General features: G+C 38.5%; 1 protein-coding gene across 1 annotated transcript; it reads right to left on the reverse strand.

Moving 5' to 3' along the window:
- Positions 1-310: 310 nt before the first annotated feature.
- LOC133638397 (protein phosphatase PTC7 homolog) lies at positions 311-18,720 on the reverse strand. Its single transcript, XM_062030943.1, has 6 exons — positions 18,228-18,720; positions 14,274-14,453; positions 12,150-12,348; positions 8,100-8,223; positions 2,355-2,484; positions 311-2,257 (listed from the first exon to the last, which is right to left on the reverse strand). The coding sequence occupies exons 1-6, from the start codon at positions 18,427-18,429 to the stop codon at positions 2,199-2,201; spliced, it is 894 nt and encodes a 297-aa protein (XP_061886927.1). The 5' UTR covers positions 18,430-18,720; the 3' UTR covers positions 311-2,198.
- Between the last annotated feature and the right edge of the window lie 1,911 nt (positions 18,721-20,631).

Below are 20,631 nucleotides of genomic sequence, written 5' to 3' on the forward strand. Positions count from 1 at the left end.
TTTTGTGATCAATCACAAGTTAACTTGTTCATTTTGACAGCCCTAATTAAAATACATTTGCCAGCTGCAAAAAAAAAAAAAAAAAAAAATCACACGTAGGTTTTTTTGTATAAATATTGTATCTTTTTATTTAAATATCAAACATTATTTTGAAAACTTATTTACATAAATTAGACTTGCATTGTTACACTGTGACAGAGACATGGATGTTTGATTCGTACGTTGGAAAAAAGACAATCATACCATGAAAGATGGCAGAAGCACCTTTGCTCTGAGGGAGAGGTGTTTTTGTTTTCTTGCGGAGGTGGGGGCGGGGGTCTTCATTAATTAATAACTGGACAAGACGAAGGACAAAGACAGGCTTGCAATGACAGTGAAGGCCTCTTAGGACGGGTCGAGCAATGTGTTTTAAGGCTGAAAACCGTGCTCCCCTTCAGTCACACACCTTCAGCGTATATCTTCAAGAAATGAGACGGAGACAATGCAAGAAGAACAGCACCAACAAATATAGAAATAACTACTTCTTCCTCTATATTTCCCAACATACAACAGTGACAATATTTGTCTCCACCAACACAATGTTATGATTACAGCAGGGGCCCTAACATGCATTCTATATGGCTTTCCTTCTTTGGCTTTAGGATTTAGATGGAAAAAGAAAACTAACAAAACCTTCCTCAGCACAGGAAAATGTACAGTACTGCTGCTTCATGGTGTTATTTACGACAACAAGGCGTACTGAGGAAGTGAGTCTTTGGTGCGCCCGCTTTGAAACTATAAAAAGACATTTTAACGTCACAAAGAGTGCCTTTTAAGAGCAGCCTGCCCGTGAGCGGAACATTAGAACCGATTTTGGACTAAATGCCGGCACACGTTTACAATCACGGTGAACATGTTGGTTGGTGTAAAATACATCATGTAGACACAGACATTACACAAGAGAAGCAGCAAAAATGGAAAAAAAACAACAAAAGAACCTAAGCGGGACACACAAACTTAAAAAATACACACCTATAATTGTTGCTCGAGATAATGGTACTACTGTATTTCCTCAAAGAGTGGCCTCTATTCTAATAGCTCAACCTTAAATAATTGATGGGTGTGCCGTAAATTACAACAGGGGTGTCCAAACTCTCTCCACAGAGGGTACACAATTGATACATTTTGTACACGAAACATGCTCAAATGATTTAAATACATTTTCAGAATATGCAGCAAGACAATGACAAGACAAATAACAAAAATGGCCTATTTTGGGACAAATCCACACCTTTTTCTCGCTAACACAATTAAACGCGACCTAAAATACAGTATTGCCCTGAAGGGAAACATCAAAAAGTCCCCTAATAAAAATAAAAGCCACATTGTTCTGGTACTTTCTGCAGAGCCACTATAAGAGGAAATACAGCACTTCATCTAAGCACACACTTCACCAGTACAACCGTGTGACAACTTGTAAAAAAATATACATCTCTTTAAATTCACACTTGACCCATATATATCGGCGCAATCGCAAGCATGACCAGATGCTAGCGTTAGCTTTGTGAACATCAAAAACAACACTAATCACACACAAACACACACGCTGGCCGTTTCAATTTCGCGTATTCCCACACTCCGCGTTTCCAGGGCGTGTGCGTGTGGAAGGGTGCAAAATTGAGCCACGGCCACTCTTTCCTACCACACAGTTTTTTTTCTCGGTAAATGTTGATCTCGGCAAGAGAAACGTGAGATGAACCGTTCTTCGACGCATCTCCCGCAAGAGTCTTTGCTTTAACACAAAGAGGACAAAAGAAAGAACAAAAACTATTTACATGAATCCCTCGTGCAGCAGCGCAAGTGAGAAAACCTTTGCATCTTTGTGTTTCTCTTCAGTTCGGAGCTAAGTTAGCGCTTCCGACGCTCACATCCCCCCCCGACACCTCAATGTCCCTGACATCAGCTACCATGGCTTACTCCTCTTGCTAGGTCACTTTGTTGTTCTAACACAGACTTGAAGCTCCAGGCCACGAACGACAAACCGATTGGATGCTCAGCTTCCTCCTGCGTCACTATCATCAACGCTTTCCCTTTGAGACGTGCAACCGCCATAACGCAACAGAGGAAGAAAAAAATGTACATGGCCGGACGTCAAGACAGACACTTATTTTGGAGGGACACAGACGGACGGATGAGTTCGCTCCACACACACACACACCCTAGTCAGCATATTCAGCCACTATGGACAGCAGCACGGTGATATCGTCTGGCTTTCCTCCTGTAGAAGAAATAAGATATATACGTTTTACATCTAGAAAGCATTTTTTGAGTATAAAAAGAGTGTGATCATAGAGGCCCTTGAGATACACGCTTACCTCTTACATTCAGGCCGTTGTCACATGCAAACTGTGCGAAGGGGGACATGTAGTTGGGATCGTAGGCCAGGTTGTGAGCTTGCTTTGCTATACTCTGCGCCGTCTGCAGGATGCTGTCGTAGTTTGTGGCCTGAAAAGGAGGGTGGAAATAGCACTGAAAGGTTTTTTTTATATTTCATTATAGCAGGGGTCACCAACGCGGTGCCCGCGGGCACCAGGTAGCCCGTTAGGACCAGATGAGTAGCCCGCTGGCCTGTTCTAAGAATAGCTCAAATAGCAGCACTTACCAGTGAGCTGCCTCTATTTTTAAAATTTTATTTATTTACTAGCAAGCTGGTCTCGCTTTGCCCGACATTTTTTACTCCAAGAGAGACAAAACTCAAATATAATTTGAAAATCCAAGAAAATATTTTAAAGACTTGGTCTTCACTTGTTTAAATAAATTCATTAAGTTTTTTACTTTGCTTCTTATAACTTTCAGAAAGACAATTTTAGAGAAAAAATACCTTACAAATGATTTTAGGATTTTTAAACACATATACCTTTTTTACCTTTTAAATTCCTTCCTCTTCTTTCCTGACAATTTAAATCAATGTTCAAGTAAATTTATTTTTTTTATTGTAAAGAATAATAAATACATTTGAATTTAATTCTTCATTTTAGCTTCTGTTTTTTCGACGAAGAATATTTGTGAAATATTTCTTCAAACTTATTATGATTAAAATTCAAAAAAATTATTCTGGCAAATCTAGAAAATCTGTAGAATCAAATTTAAATCTTAATTCAAAGTCTTTTGATTTTTTTTTTACATTTTTGTTCTGGAAAATCTAGAAGAACTAATGATTTGTCTTTGTTAGAAATATAGCTTGGTCCAATTTGTTATATATTCTAACAAAGTGCAGATTGGATTTTAACCTATTTAAAACATGTCATCAAAATTCTAAAATTAATCTTAATCAGGAAAAATGACTAATGATGTTCCAGAAATTGTTTTTTTTAATTATTTAAAAAAGATTCGAATTAGCTAGTTTTTCTCTTCTTTTTTTTCGGTTGAATTTTGAATTTTAAAGAATCGAAATTGAAGATAAACTATGTTTCAAAATTTAATTGTCATTTTTTTTTGTGTTTTCTCCTATTTTAAACCGTTCAATTAAGTGTAAATATCATTAATTATTAATAATAACAGAGTTAAAGGTAAATTGAGCAAATTGTCTATTTCTGGCAATTTATTTAAGTGTGTATCAAACTGGTAGCCCTTCGCATTAATTAGTACCCAAGAAGTAGCTCTTGGTTTCAAAAAGGTTGGTGAGCCCTGCATTATAGCAATTCTTCTCAAAAACTGGGGCGGGCACAGTCAGTATAATGCAGTATCACGCTTCACTACGCTCCCTAAAGCTGTACACTGTAAAACCAGCTCATTGTAGCCATTAATCCTGACTTCCTCAATTTGATAAGAAAAAAAAAAAAAAATCATCACATATTGTATTCATTTTTGTTTTGTGGGTTGAAGTGTTTTATACTGTATATTAGGGCTGCGAATCTTTGGGTGTCCCATGATTCGATTCAATATCGATTCTTGGGGTCACGATTCGATTCAAAATCGATTTTTTTCGATTCAACACGAATCTCGATTCAAAAACGATATTTTCCCGATTCAAAAGGATTCTCTATTCATTCAATACATAGATTTCAGCAGGATCTACCCCAGTCTGCTGACATGCAAGCAGAGTGGTAGATTTTTGTTAAAAGCTTTTATAATTGTATAGGACTATGTTTTATCAACTGATTGCAATAATGTACATTTGTTTGAACTATTAAATGAACCAAAAATATGACTTATTTTATCTTTGTGAAAATATTGGACACAGTGTGTTGTCAAGTTTATGAGATGCGATGCAAGTGTAAGCCACTGTCACACTATTTTTTATAAATGTCTAATGATAATGTCAATGAGGGATTTTTAATCACTGCTTTGTTGAAATTGTAACTAATATTGATACTGTTGTTGATAATATTCATTTTTGTTTCACTACTTTTGGTTTGTTCTGTGTGGTGTTTGTGTCTCCTCTCAATTGCTCTGTTTATTGCAGTTCTGAGTGCTGCTGGGCTGGGTTTGGTTTTGGAATTGGATTGCATTGTTATGGTATTGCTGTGAATTGTTTTGTTGGATTGATTATTTAAAAAAAAAAATACAAAAAAAAAAATAGATTTTTAAAAAATGAGAATCGATTCTGAATCGCACAACGTGAGAATCGCGATTCAAATTGATTTTTTCCCACACCCCTACTGTATATTGTGCTCCTGAATTTGAATTTATTATTATTTATTGAGTTTATTTATATTTTCAGAATCACATACAGTACAGGCCAAAAGTTTGGACACACCTTCTCATTCAATGCGTTGTCTTTATTTTCATGACTATTTACTTTGTAGATTGTCATTGAAGGCATCAAAACTATGAATGAACACATGTGGAGTTATGTACTAAACAAAAAAAGGTGAAATAACTGAAAACATGTTTTATATTCTAGTTTCTTCAAAATAGCCACCATTTGCTCTGATTACTGCTTTGCACACTCTTGGCATTCTCTCGATGAGCTTCAAAAGATAGTCACCTAAAATGGTTTTCACTTTACAGGTGTGCTTGAAGCTCATGGAGATAATGCCAAGAGTGTGCAAAGCAGTAATCAGAGCAAATGGTGGCTATTTTGAAGAAACTAGAATATAAAACATGTTTTCAGTTATTTCACATTTTTGTTGTGAAGTACAAAACTCCACATGTGTTCATTCATAGTTTTGATGCCTTCAGTGACAATCTACAATGTAAATAGTCATGAAAATAAAGACAACACATTGAATGAGGAGGTGTGTCCAAACTGTTGGCCTGTACTGTATATTAAGTTACTAAAAATATTTTTTATAGTTTAAATAAAGGTCTTTTTTTTTTCCACTTCAGGCAAATTGATGCACTTTAAATATTTAGTTTTTTCTGTTACAGACTAAAAACAATGCTACTAAAGTTATTATTTGTTGTAAATTGATCTATATTTATTTATTTTAAATGATCTTTAATATTGTTAAGTATACAATGTTTGCACCTTGTCAAAAAAAAAAAAAACTTGTCCCAATCGTTTTTGTGCTACAACATATTTTATTTATTGTAGTTTTTATGTTATTAACGTTGTATTATTCATAACCAGACCCCACCCGCCCACCTTGTCAAAATCTCCCAAACGTTTTATTTTGTCTATTAAAGTTTTTATGTTATTAACTACTATAGTTTTACGTTCATAATGTGTGTTTATGTTATTGGGGCTGGTTATGAATAGTAACACACAACTATAATAGACAACAATTTTTGCAGCACAAACTAATGGGGACAAGTTTGGGGAGATTTTGACAAGGTGGGGGGAAAGGGCTAGTTATGAATAATAACATGTTAACAACAAAAACTAATAGTCAAAACATAAAAACTGTAAAGGACAAAAAAATGTTTGCAGAGCAAACAAATAGGGACAAGTTTGGTGAGATTTGGATGAGGATGACTTCACTAGTCAAAAAAAATGTATTGTAGAATAACCTAAAAGCACAAACGAATGGCAGATTCATTTTAACATGTGCAATGATAAAGGGGGGCCAAGTCAACACAGGTGCAACCAGCAACTACAGGTGACTCAGCGCTTCAAATACCAGCAGAGTGGAAAAACAAGTTGACTTTATACGCTCAGTTGTGCTTCTTTGTATCCATTTAATTGTATTTACAATCCGCAAAGTATGTGAAACTGCCGCGGCTTCTTTGAAGACACTAGAATTTAAAACATGTTTTCAGTTATTTCACCTTTTTTTGTTAAGTACATAACTCCACATGTGTTCATTCATAGTTTTGATGCCTTCAATGACAATCTACAATGTAAATAGTCATGAAAATAAAGAAAACCCATTGAATGAGGAGAAGGTGTGTCCAAACTTTTGGCCTGTACTGTGTGTCTTCTGTTAGAACCACTAATGGTAACATAAGCTAGCCCAGTGTCTTTCAACCACTGTGCCGCAGCACACTAGTGTACTGTGAGATATTGTCTGGTGTGCCGTGGGAGATTATGTAATTTCACTTAATTGGGTTGAAAATATTTTTTGCAAACCAGTAATTATAATCCGCAAATGTGCCGTTGTTGAGTGTCGGTGCTGTCTAGAGCTTGGCAGAGTAACCGTGTAATACTCTTCCATATCAGTAGGTGGCAGCATGTAGCTAATGTCATGATCACAATATGCGGGAGGCAGCATGTAGGTAAAAAGCAGTGTTTCCCACACATTCATTAATTTGTTGCGGCCCGCCACGAAAGAATTACGTCCGCCACAAATAAAAATAAAAAATAAAAATAAAAACTTTTTTTTTTTTTTTGTCCTGTCCAGCTTCTCAGGCAAATTATATAGTTGATGTAGATGCCCATATAGGCTGTTCAGATTTACTTTACAAAAGAGAAGTGTAGGATACTTCTCTTGTTGCCTTATTTGTATTTGACCACTACTGTTTTCTGTTTATTTGTTACTGACTGTGGCAGGACACCTCTGCCTCTGTTTCACTTTATGTTGCTGGTAAATAATATGGTTGTAGTAGTAGGCTAAAGTTAAATTATTTGATATGCACTAATTAAAGGGGCAGAGCTTTAAGAGACATTTTAGCTTTTATATTTTATAAGGTATATTTTTTGTAAGAACCACAATAAATAAATATATTTCAGTGAATAACTTATTGTTCAAATCTGTATATAAATATGTACATAAAGTGTTGTAATTATATTGTAAAATGGATGGATGGATGGACATTTAAAACAAAACTGTTATTATTAATTAGTAAGTACACATTTTTTGAGCCTTTTTAGAGAAAATCATATCATTGTAGTAAATTATGCAAATTACTCGTGACCACGCCCGTAGCCACGCCCCCACCGCCACAGGTATCTTGGCAGTTTATGGGAAACACTGAAAAGGTATCGAACACTTAAACCAAAAATAAACAAAAGGCGAGTGCCGCTAAGAAAAGGCATTGAAGTTTAGGGAAGGCTATGCAAAACAAAACTAAAACTGAACTGGCTGCGAAGTCAACGAAAACAGAATGCTGGACGACAGCAAAGACTTACAGCGCGTGGAGCAGACGGCGTCCACAAAGTACATCCCGTACATGACATGACAATCAACAATGTCCCCACAAAGAAGGATAGCGTCCGCACAACTGAAATAGTCTTGATTGCTAAAACAAAGCAGGTGCGGGGAATAGCGTTCAAGGAAGACATGAAACTGCTACAGGAAAATACCAACAAAAGAGGAAAGGCCACCAAAATAAGAGCGCAAGACAATAATTAAAACACTACACACAGGAAAACAGCAAAAAAGTCAAAATAAGTCAGGGCGTGATGTGAGAGGTGGTGACAGTTCACCTACTTTGAGACAAGAGCTATAGTCACGCATGGTTGGTTATGGTTTAAAGTCATATCCAACAATTGCAACAATGACTTTTTACTGTCAACTGAGTTTCGTTTTTTAATGATATTCTGCTGGTGGTGTGCCTCAGAATTTTTTTAATGAAAAAAATGTGCCTTGCCTCAGAAAAGGTTGCATAACACTGAGCTAGCCAATGGTGTTCTTATGAGATTTTTTGCTGTGAAAAATGTAACTGTGAGCAAGTTGCAAACATCCCTTTAGTGGAGAGTAGGGCTAAATTAGAAGCAATGTAAAAAAAAGTCTCACCTTAAGCTTTTTGAGCTCCTGAAGGATCATATAGTCTGGCATGTTGTCAAAGAGGCCGTCGGTGGCTGTCAGGATGATGTCGCCGAGCTGCACGTCAAAGGAGGAGCTGTCAGCTGCTTCTGGACTAGAATGGGGTTGGGGGGCATAAGATGACGAACGGTGAGATCAGACGAAAATGAAACCGGATCTTACGGCGTTATTACTGCTGGTTTCCACGGTCTGATATTGAAGGCGTTAACTCGGACTTGCTGGCGTCATAGATGCAGATTTATGAAGCCTGAAACCTTTGAAGACCTTCTTCTTGAGGGGTTTATTTTTAACACATTAATGTAAGCTAATATTTTTCGGACCATAGGGCGCACCGGATTAAAAGGCGCACTGCCGATGAGCGTGTTTATTCAGGTCTTTTTTCATATAAAAGGCGCATCGGATTATAAGGCGTATTAAAGGGGTCATATTATGATTTTTTTCTAAATGTAAAAGACTTCCTTGTGGTCTACATCAGTGGTCCCCAACCTTTTTGTAGCTGCGGACCGGTCAACGCTTGAAAATTTGTCCCACGGACCGGTAGGGGGGGGGGGTGTATTTAAAAAAAAATATTTATATATATATATTTTTTTTACATAAATAAATGCAATCATGTGTGCTTACGGACTGTATCCCTGCAGACTGTATTGATCTATATTGATATATAATGTATATATTGTGATTTTTATGTGGATTTCATAAAAAAAAAAAAAAAAAAAAATTTTTTATTTATTTATTTTTTTTAATTTCTTGTGCGGCCCGGTACCAATCGGTCCGCGGACCGGTACCGGGCCGCGGCCCGGTGGTTGAGGACCACTGGTCTACATAACATGTAATGATGGTTCCTTGGTCAAAGTGTTGCATAGATTATGTTTTATCTTCGAGTCGCTTTCTGAGCATCTCTTCAGGATGCGCCGTTTTGTGGGCGGTCTTATTTACGTGGCTCACCTGCGACAGCGTCTTCTCCCCGTCATCTTTGTTGTAGCGGTGTAGCGTGCAAGGACTAGGGTTGGGTATCGAGTATCGACTGGAACCGGGACTAACTTTCCGATTCTCCCGGAATCGTTCAAAAGTTTAAATTTCGATTCCTAGTTTCGATACCCAGTCCGCCGACCGGAAAAAAAGAATAAGTCCGCCGACCGGAAGAAGAAGCCGCTGAACACCAACGAAGAAGCGCCCACCGCCGGAAGTATTAGCATAGCCGAGCCTATGTAGCCGAGCGAGTCAGTCAAGCATGGATAGCGGGCGTCGGCGGTCGAAAGTGTGGCTTTACTTTACTAAAAAAAAATGAAATATCGGCGAAATGTAACACGTGCGACAGGACTGTTTCGTGCTTAGAAGGGTGCACGTCGAACATGATGAAGCACCTCCGAGTTCCTGGAGTACATATAAATGCGTGTCCCGTCTTCGACGCGCTGCGCCGACTGTCCTCCTCTGCCTCTTCCTCTGGCTTCGACGCCCAGCCTGGCACCTCGGTGACTGCACTGCAGTCCGAATCCGGTAAGTAAAACAATATATATGCAATAAATAATGTGTTTTGCGCCAACGTTGAGGCAGCTAACAAATTAGCCCGCGTATTTTTTCATAGACAATTTACAACCTGCTAGCCAGGCTCCGCGATGTGCTCTTTCTCTTTTTATGTGTAAATGTGTTTTCATGAGGTTTCCTGCAGCATCATACACTTATGTGTAAATGTGTTTTCATGAGGTTTCCTACAGCATCATACACTTGTGTGTAAATGTGTTTTCATGAGGTTTCCTGCAGCATCATACACTTATGTGTAAATGTGTTTTCATGAGGTTTCCTGCAGCATCATACACTCATGTGTAAAGGTGTTTTCATGAGGTTTCCTGCAGCATCATACACTTATGTGGAAATGTGTTTTCATGAGGTTTTCCAAAATAAAGCTCTCTTGAGGAAAGTGTACCCCTGGGAAAATGTATTCATAATTTATAATATTTATATTCAAGTTCATAGATTTGATATTTATATTCTAGTTGAAAACAGCCCTGTGAGGAATTTATAGTAAAGTTCATAAAAAGTTAATAGAATTAAAATTGATGGAGAATGTCAGAATATTTCATTCAGAAAGACTGTAGGTTAGCTAGGTCATTTAAAATATCCTAAACTTTTTTTTGACCCTGCCTCTTAAAAGAATCGGAATCGAGAATCGTCAGGAATCGGAATTGAAACAAAGAATCGGAATCGTTCGAATTCAAACGATACCCAACCCCAGCAAGGACGGGAGTGGAAGTGTCAAAAGATGGAGCTAACTGTTTTAATGACATTCAGACTTTACTTCAATCAATAACGGAGCAGCATCTTCTCATCCGTGGCTCACTACTCCCGTGAAAAACCGTCCGAACGGAACCCTCTAATAACTAAAGTTCCGTGGGTGAATTATGTAAACCCACTACAGTTTTTAGCGCTTTGATACATAGTCTACTGACAGATATAAGTTAGAACTTTACGCTATTTTAAATTAGAAATGCAGGGTTTCCCACACATTAATTTATTTGTGGCGGCCCGCCACGAAAGAATTACGTCCGCCACAAATTTTTAAAAAATAAATAAAAATAAATAAATAAAAACAATAATAATAATAATTTTATTTTTATTTTTTTTATGTCCTCTCCAGCTTCTCAGGCAAATCATATAGTTGATGTATATGCCCATATCGGCTGGTCAGATTTACTTTACAAAAGAGAAGTGTAGGATACTTCTCTTGTTGCCTTATTTGTATTTGACTTTATTAAATGTATTTATATTAGAAACACAACATGTGTATATAACAAAGGGTGCAAAGTCTGCAGGCAGTAGGAAACACATGGTTAAGTGTAGGGAGTAAAACTGATGGCAGTCTAAAGTTCAAGATTTTTGGAGCTCTTTGTTCAGTGGATCAGATGTTTGATGAAGCTCTGTGTCTATCTACCACCACTACTGTTTTCTGTTTATTTGTTACTGACTGTGGCAGGACACCTCTGCCTCTGTTTCACTTTATGTTGCTGGTAAATAATATGGTTGTAGTAGTAGGCTAAAGTTAAATTATTTAGTATGCACTAATTAAAGGGGCCGAGCTTTAAGAGACATTTTAGCTTTTATATTTTATAAGATATATTTTTTGTAAGAACCACAATTAATAAATATATTTCAGTGAATAACTTATTGTTCAAATCTGTATATAAATATGTACATAAAGTGTTGTAATTATATTGTAAAATGGATGGATGGATGGATGGATGGATGGACGTTTAAAACAAAACTGTTATTATTAATTAGTAAGTATACATTTTTTTAGCCTTTTTAGAGAAAATCAAATCATTGTAGTAAATTATGCAAATTACTCGATGATGTCATGCTGACCACGCCCATAGCCACGCCCCCACCGCCACAGGTATCTTGGTAGTTTATGGGAAACACTGAAATGGCAACAGCGGAAGATGAATGCTACATAAGAAGATAACAGAAAAAGAAGAAGCCTATGACTACGGTGTCGGCACAGACTACAATTGCGGACGCGCGCACATTTTCAGGACTTATGCAGATCCCAAATACACATCAGCAGGTACCAGAAGGTAAGAAAAGTTGGTTTTACACCATTTACCAAATACATTTGCTTCGAGGTCAGTAAGCACAATCAGAATTATGCCGTACATTAGGCGCACCGGGTTAGAAGGCGCACTGTCGATTTTTGAGAAAATAAAAGGATTTTAAGTGCGCCTTATAGTACAAAAATACGGTACCTTGAAAGCAGTGTTTTCCTAAGTAGTAGGTCGGGACTAGGACTTCACAATTAATCACAATTTTGGCTGCTACGATTAAATGAGGGTGATCGCCAGCAATACCAACATTTGAAAGCAAGCACTTGTACAGAAGAGCGAAACCCTGTGAAGCGCATTTAGCGATGTTCTTTTTCTTTTACAATCGTCAACTAATCGGATTACAATTTAAAGTCGATTAATCAAGAAGCCCTAACGTGACACTTCGAAAAAGGGAACTTTGACACGGGTCACGAGCACCCACCTGTCACTGAGCACCACCCCCTCGGACCCCGGCGGGGCGATGGACAGCTGGAAGGGCGTGTTGAAGTAGTGCTGCTGCTCGTCCGAGCGGTGCACCACCTCCCCGGCCCGCACCACCAGGAAGCCGGAGTCGCCGAGGTTGCACGTGTGGAGCTGGTGACTACGCCTGTCCAGGACCACGATGCAGGCGGTGCTGCTCCCTGTGGGCGGAGCATGTAGCATTAAATGGTGGATGGATAACAAAAAAAAGTGTCCTTGCAACAAAATAGTGCAAGAACATGTTTCCATGCAGCCTTGGGAGTAACACATCAATCTTGCAAAAAGGAAACAGGCTAATTATTTGATAAAACATTGTGACAAATGCAGTGTTTCCCACACATTCATTTATTTGTGGCGGCCCGCCACGAAAGAATTACGTCCGCCACAAATTTAAAAAATAAATAAAATATTATTATTATTATTTTTTTTGTCCTGTCCAGCTTCTCAGGCAAATCATATAGTTGATGTAGATGCCCATATAGGCTGTTCAGATTTACCTTACAAAAGAGAAGTGTAGGATACTTCTCTTGTTGCCTTATTTGTATTTGACCACTACTGTTTTCTGTTTATTTGTTACTGACTGTGGCAGGACACCTCTGCCTCTGTTTCACTTTATGTTGCTGGTAAATATGGTTGTAGTAGTAGGCTAAAGTTAAATTATTTAGTATGCACTAATTAAAGGGGCAGAGCTTTAAGAGACATTTTAGCTTTTATATTTTATAAGATATATTTTTCGTAAGAACCACAATTAATAAATATATTTCAGTGAATAACTTATTGTTCAAATCTGTATATAAATATGTACATAAAGTGTTGTAATTATATTGTAAAATGGATGGATGGATGTTTAAAACAAAACTGTTATTATTAATTAGTAAGTATGCATTTTTTTAGCCTTTTTAGAGAAAATCATATCATTGTAGTACATTATGCAAATTACTCGATGATGTCATGGTGACCACGCCCATAGCCACGCCCCCACCGCCACAGGTATCTTGGCAGTTTATGGGAAACACTGAAATGTGCAGCATGTCTTTGATGAAATGCAACCTTTGTGTCGTGTTTGACTGCCCCTGTGGTGTCGCTTACATCTCTGCATGCATGAAGAGATAAAAGCATTACATTGCCTTCCTTAGAAGTAAACCCTCATGATTTTGTAAATTGTTGCCTGTGTGAGAAAATTATGTGTCTTGACATGACCACAAAATGTTTTTAAGCCAATAAAGGCCTCATCCTGCCTTGTCATCTCTGCAGTTTAGTAAACAAGTACTGTAAAAGGTCGTTTTTGTACTTGTCTTTAAATATTTTGTACATGTCTTTAAATACAATGTATGCACCCACAGTTTGTATGTGTGTGCGTGTAACACACACACACACATACACACACACACACGTTTTCTTTATTTTCATGACTATTTACATTGTAGATTGTCACATCAAAACTATGAATGAACACATGTGGAGTTATGTACTTAACAAAAAAAGTTGAAATGACTGAAAACATGTTTTATAGTCTATCCATCCATTTTCTACCGCTTGTCCCTTTCGGGGTCGCGGGGGGTGCTGGAGCCTATCTCAGCTGCATTCGGGCGGAAGGCTAGTACACCCTGGACAAGTCGTTCCAGTTTCTTCAAAATAGCCACCCATACTGTTTTGCACACTCTTGGCATTCTCTCGATGAGCGTCAAGAGGTAGTCACCTGAAATGGTTTTCACTTCACAGGTGTGCTTGAAGCTCATCGAGAGAATGCCAAGAGTGTGCAAAGCAGTAATCAGAGCAAAGGGTGGCTGTTTTGAAGAAACTAGAATACAAAACATGTTTTCAGTTATTTCACCTTTTTTTGTTAAGTGCATAACTCCACATGTGTTCATTCATAGTTTTGATGCCTTCAGTGACAATCTACAATGTAAATAGTCATGAAAATAAAGAAACCCCATTGAATGAGGAGAAGGTGTGTCCAAACTTTTGGCCTGTACTGTGTGTGTGTGTATATATATATATATATATATATATATATATATATATATATATATATATATATATATGTATGTATGTATGTATGTGTAATTGTGTGACCATGACTCACCTAGAAGGGGTACTTTGTTCTGTAGGAGCTCGTAGTAGCCCGAAGTGAGGATGCCCACAGGATTGCTGGGAGTGAAGCGGCCCTCCTTCACCAGCCGCTCGCACGTTCTCATCAGCGTGGCGGAGAACTGCGACGGGTCGACGCCGTAGTCCCGCCAGCCCCCAACACCATCTGCTACGCCTGTTGTGACAAATGGATAACACATTTCAAGTTTATGGGGGTCATAAAGTCAGACTGGTAAGCCCTAGCAAGTGCTTTGATTCTACAAAGAACCAAAGTCACTCTTGTTCTAAAGACTTAAGAGTGTGGTACATTAAAACAGGAACAATATATAGAACATTGAATTTGTTGGGGTTTAGGCTTCATACTAAAGAAAACATTGCTAATATATCAATCAATCAATGTGTATTTATAGAGCCCTTAATCACAAGTGTCTCAAAGGGCTGCACAAGCCACAACGACATCAGGGCAAGAAAAAACTCAACCCAATGGGATACAATGAGAAACCTTGGAGGGGACCGCAGATGTGGGGATGGTGCAATGGATGTCGAGTAGATCTAGTTAATAGTGTGAGAGTCCAGTCCATAGTGGATCTAACATAATAGTGTGAGAGTCCAGTCCATAGTGGATCTAACATAATAGTGTGAGAGTCCAGTCCATAGTGGATCTAACATAATAGTGTGAGAGTCCAGTCCATAGTGGATCTAACATAATAGTGTAAGAGTCCAGTCCATAGTGGATCTAACATAATAGTGTGACAGTCCAGTCCATAGTGGATCTAACATAATAGTGTGAGAGTCCAGTCCATAGTGGATCTAACATAATAGTGTGAGAGTCCAGTCCATAGTGGATCTAACATAATAGTGTGAGAGTGCAGTCCATAGTGGATCTAACATAATAGTGTAAGAGTGCAGTCCATAGTGGATCTAACATAATAGTGTGAGAGTCCAGTCCATAGTGGATCTAACATAATAGTGTGAGAGTCCAGTCCATAGTGGATCTAACATAATAGTGTAAGAGTGCAGTCGATAGTGGATCTAACATAATAGTGTAAGAGTGCAGTCCATAGTGGATCTAACATAATAGTGTGAGAGTCCAGTCCATAGTGGATCTACCATAATAGTGTGAGAGTACAGTCCATAGTGGATCTACCATAATAGTGTGAGAGTCCAGTCCATAGTGGATCTAACATAATAGTGTAAGAGTGCAGTCCATAGTGGATCCAACATAATAGTGTGAGAGTCCAGTCCACAGTGGATCTAACATAATAGTGTGAGAGTCCAGTCCATAGTGGATTTAACATAATAGTGTGAGAGTCCAGTCCATAGTGGGGCCAGCAGGGGATCATCTTGAGTGGAGACAAGTCAGCAGCGCAGAGACGTCCCCAACTGATGCACAGATGAGTGGTCCACCCCGGGTCCTGACTTTGAACAGCTAGAATTTCATCTGTGGTCACCTAATATCCTCTCCACGTAGGAGATATAATTAAGTTGTACCCTCTCTGCAAGCCTATCATCGCACAATGGTTTAGTTTCCAGCTGATATTCATCATACATTGATTTGCCTTTACTTACTAAAAAAAGTTAATTTCTCCCAATCTTTACTACATTCAGTTAAAGTGTTAGTCAAGCGCCCTGACATGTGCAAATGTACTAACTAGCTAGAACCAATTACGGGTTTACTCTTCAAAGCATAACAACAGTTTCACATTCCACGACATAGTGAATTTGCAAACAGCGAAAATTATACACAAAGAAAACTATAATCTGCTACCCAAGAATATACAACAATTCTTCTCAACAAAAGAGAAATGTAATTTAAATCATTTGTACGCACAAACAACACTTGAGACCTTCAGTTAATCAGTATGTGGATTTAAATGATGAAATGGATTAAGCAAAGAAATCAAACAATGTGCTAATATGATCCACTTCAAGAAACTCTTCAAACTAAAAGTGTTTACAAAGCACCAAGCAGAGGAACCATGGTAAACATTCTGATTTTATCTCATCCATCCATTAATTTTCAAGATAATCTTACTCATCTCACCATATGAAATACAACTTACTACGCCAATTACTATTTATGTATTTTTATTGTTATTACTTATGGAGTATATTGTGAATAAATTGAGAACAGGAAGTGCTTAACTTGTTTAACTCCGATAGAGATCTGCTGTGCAATATGTTTAAAAATGTTTTATTATGTTTTTAAATGTTTTATTATTGTTTGTTGTCTTAAAGAGTATTTTATGCAGGTTGTTTTGAAAGCACTGAGCTGGATGGCCGTTCAATTCCGTTGTTTCCATGCAATGACAATAAATTAACCTTCTCAGTGGCCTCGTGGTTAGAGTGTTCGTCGTGAGTTCAAACCCCGGCAGAGTCATACCAAAGACTATAAAAATGGGACCCATTACCAACCCTTGGCACTCAGCATCAAGGGTTGGAATTGGGGGTTGAATGACCAAAAATGATTCCCGGGCGTGGCCACTGCTGCTGCTCACTGCTCCCCTCACCTCCCAGACGGTGACCAAAGGTGATGGGTCAAATGCAGAGAATAATTTCGCCACACCTAGTGTGTGTGTGACAATCATGGGTACTTTAACTTTACCTTAAAATGTATTCTGATTCTGAACAAAGGTTTTAGCAACTGCTATGTAAAGGAAAAGGGGTAGGATTACCCCTGAGGGACAGCGGGGCGCAGGTTGGGAGAGTGGCCATGCCAGCAGTGGGAGCCCCACTAACCACGTTAAACCCAGATTCCGATCTAACAAAGGTCTAAACTCATTCTCCTTCTATGCCACATCAATATGGAATGCACTCCCAACAGGTGTAAAAGAAAGTGCATCTCTATCCTCCTTCAAAACAGCACTAAAACAACACCTCCAGGCCATTTCAACCCTTGACTAACACCCTCCCCCTTCCACATCCCACCTCCCCGGATTGTAAATAATGTAAATAATTCAATGTATATACTCTGATGATTAACTTGTGCGATGACTGCATTATGATGATAGTATATATATTTGTACCATGAATTGATTAACGTGGACCCCGACTTAAACAAGTTCAAAAACGTATTCGGGTGTTACCATTTAGTGGTCAATAGTACGGAATATATACTGAACTGTGCAATCTACTAATAAAAGTTTCAAGCAATCAATCAAAAGCAACCTGAGGGTTCCTGGTTCGATCCCCACCTGCTACTACCAACCTAGTCACGTCCGTTGTGTCCTTGGGCAAGACACTTCACCCTTGCTCCTGATGGGTCGTGGTTAGGACCCTGCATGGCAGTGTGAATGTGGAAATAGTGTCAAAGCGCTTTGAGTACCTTGAAGGTAGAAAAGCGCTATATAATAAGCTCTGCTTCTTCCTACTCCTTTTCGAACATGTTGAATAGAGAAACTGGAGTATCATTCATGTTGTATGCTCCAAAAAAAATCAACTCAACAGTTAAATGAGGGTGAGTCCAAATGACGCTTATTCGGTCTGATTTCCATTCAGAACTATTTGTTTTCTTTCCAAAGCGTGAACAAAGCGACGTACTTGGAGCTAAGCTGAGCGAGCTAAATGTTAGCAAAATGGCTGCCTCCATGCTCAACCATTCTGACCTTTGTAAGACATCATTAGTCATATATGATACATTCGGTGTTTATTTCGAGGTTATTCATCTTAAGTGATGCCAATCAACATCTGCCAATTAAACGCCTTTAATATCGCGCCTTTTCCTGGGTTGTAGCCAATGTAGGTGAAAGGTCATCATGGTGTACATGGTTACAGGAGCTAACATAACATGCCGGCATCTATGTGTGTTCTTTTGGAATGGACTTATATTCAAATAAGTTTGTTAAAGTGTGAGATGAAATGGATGCTGGGATGTTTACATTCATGGGGGGGGTCGTCCCACGTGGAGGGAAGCCCACCGAAGGTCACCCGGTCAGCGGGGTAAACTCACCCAGGACATCCGCACTCTTGTTGCGGGCAATGAAGCAGGCGTCGTCCCCGTAGCACATGCCCTTCTTCAGTATCCCCTTGCGGAAGTCTTTGCCGAAGCCATAACTGGCGGTGACCAGGCTGTAGTCCCGACCGTCCGTCTGCGAGAGTCCCCCGAGCACGGCCCTGGCGACCAGTCTGCCGTAGGACAGTACGGATAACATCCCGCGGCGAGGAGAAGTCCGCCCGGCTCCCGTTTGAGTGTCAGCCCCCCTCTCTCGCTCTCTCTCCACACGGTCCTTAATCGGCTTCTTCGGATCAAGTCCCGTACGAGTGTCTTTTTATGCACCCATTCGCGGCAGAAATCCTCAAAACTGGCATTAAACACCACGGTGCTGATGCTGGGTCTTTGTGGCACCGTGTCCTGTGTGCAAGGCACCTCCACTGGGCGCTCTGCGCTCCGACATCTTGCCTCTGTTGTGTACCGGGGTACATCCGGGCACTTGGCAGTTTACCATAGTGACATCAAAGCCAGGCTACGACGACCAATGAGAGCGCTGCAAAAAAAACAAAAAAACAAAACAGAGTCCCGTAAAACTGCGCATGCGTCAAATGTTCGCTTGTTTTACTACCCTGGGATACTTGGCCCTTCCGTGGTCATGTTTCCTCTTACGTCATTGACAGCGATCGATAGCACTTTGGCTTTGACTGCCCGTCGCTGGAAGGATACTCCGTCTTTGACAGCTGCTGGAATCTGAAGAAATCGATTAACACAATAAAGAAATTCTCTATTCCTTCTCATTTCTCATTTGCAAATATTGTTCTTTGTAGTTTTGTTACTTAACGATACAACTATTTTCATTGTTAAAACATATTCATATTTTATAAATGGGGGGGGGGGTTAGGTTTTTGTAGGGGGGAAGAAATTTGGCGTGTAGGGATTTTTAATGTCCAGCAGATGTCAGTATTTAGTGACACAGTATCGACACAGTATCAATACAGTTTTGCAATGTGTCGAAACGCTTCATGACGCCTCATCAACCCATCACTAACTGTCAGTTTAGGCCATACTTGCCAACCCTCCCGTTTTTAGCGGGAGACTCCCGGTATTCAGCGCCTCTCCCGATAACCTCCCGGCAGAAATTTTCTCCCGACAAACTCCTGGTATTCAGTCGGAGCTGGAGGCCACGCCCCCTCCAGCTCAATGCAGACCTGAGTGGGGACCGCCTGTTCTCACATCCGCTTTCCCACAATATAAACAGCTTGCCTGTCCAATGACTTCATAACTGTAGAATGATCGAGGGCGAGTTCTTGGTTTCTTATGTGGGTTTATTGTTAGGCAGTTTCATTAACGTCCTCCCAGCGCGGTAACAACACACAACAACAGCAGTCACGTTTAGTCTACCGTAAAGCAGTTCTTCTGCCATAAACAGCAATGTTGTGACACTCTTAAACAGGACAATACTGCCATCTACTGGATAGCCTACAGGACACTGAAATTCAAGTATTTTTTTTAATTTATATGTATAATAAAATAAATATATACATATATAGCTAGAATTCACTGAAAGTCAAGTATTTCATACATACATATATATATATATATATATATATATATATATATATATATATATATATATATATATATATATATATATATATATATATATATATATATATATATATATATATATATATACATATATATATATATATATATATATATATATATATATATATATATATATATATATATATATATATATATATATATATATATATATATATACATATATATATATATATATATATATATATATATATATATATATATATATATATATATATATATACTACTGTTCAAAAGTTTGGGGTCACCCAAACAATTTTGTGGAATAGCCTTCATTTCTAAGAACAAGAATAGACTGTCGCGTTTCAGATGAAAGTTCTCTTTTTCTGGCCATTTTGAGCGTTTAATTGACCCCACAAATGTGATGCTCCAGAAACTCAATCTGCTCAAAGGAAGGTCAGTTTTGTAGCTTCTGTAACGAGCTAAACTGTTTTCAGATGTGTGAGCATGATTGCACAAGGGTTTTCTAATCATCAATTAGCCTTCTGAGCCAATGAGCAAACACATTGTACCATTAGAACACTGGAGTGATAGTTGCTGGAAATGGGCCTCTTTACACCTATGTAGATATTGCACCAAAAACCAGACATTTGCAGCTAGAATAGTCATTTACCACATTAGCAATGTATAGAGTGTATTTCTTTAAAGTTAAGACTAGTTTAAAGTTATCTTCATTGAAAAATAAGGACATTTTAATGTGACCCCAAACTTTTGAACGGTAGTGTATATATATATATGTATATATATATATATATATATATATATATATATATATATATATATATATATATATATA

This window comes from Entelurus aequoreus, linkage group LG21 (assembly GCF_033978785.1).
Source record: "Entelurus aequoreus isolate RoL-2023_Sb linkage group LG21, RoL_Eaeq_v1.1, whole genome shotgun sequence".
Taxonomy (NCBI): Eukaryota; Metazoa; Chordata; class Actinopteri; order Syngnathiformes; family Syngnathidae; genus Entelurus; species Entelurus aequoreus.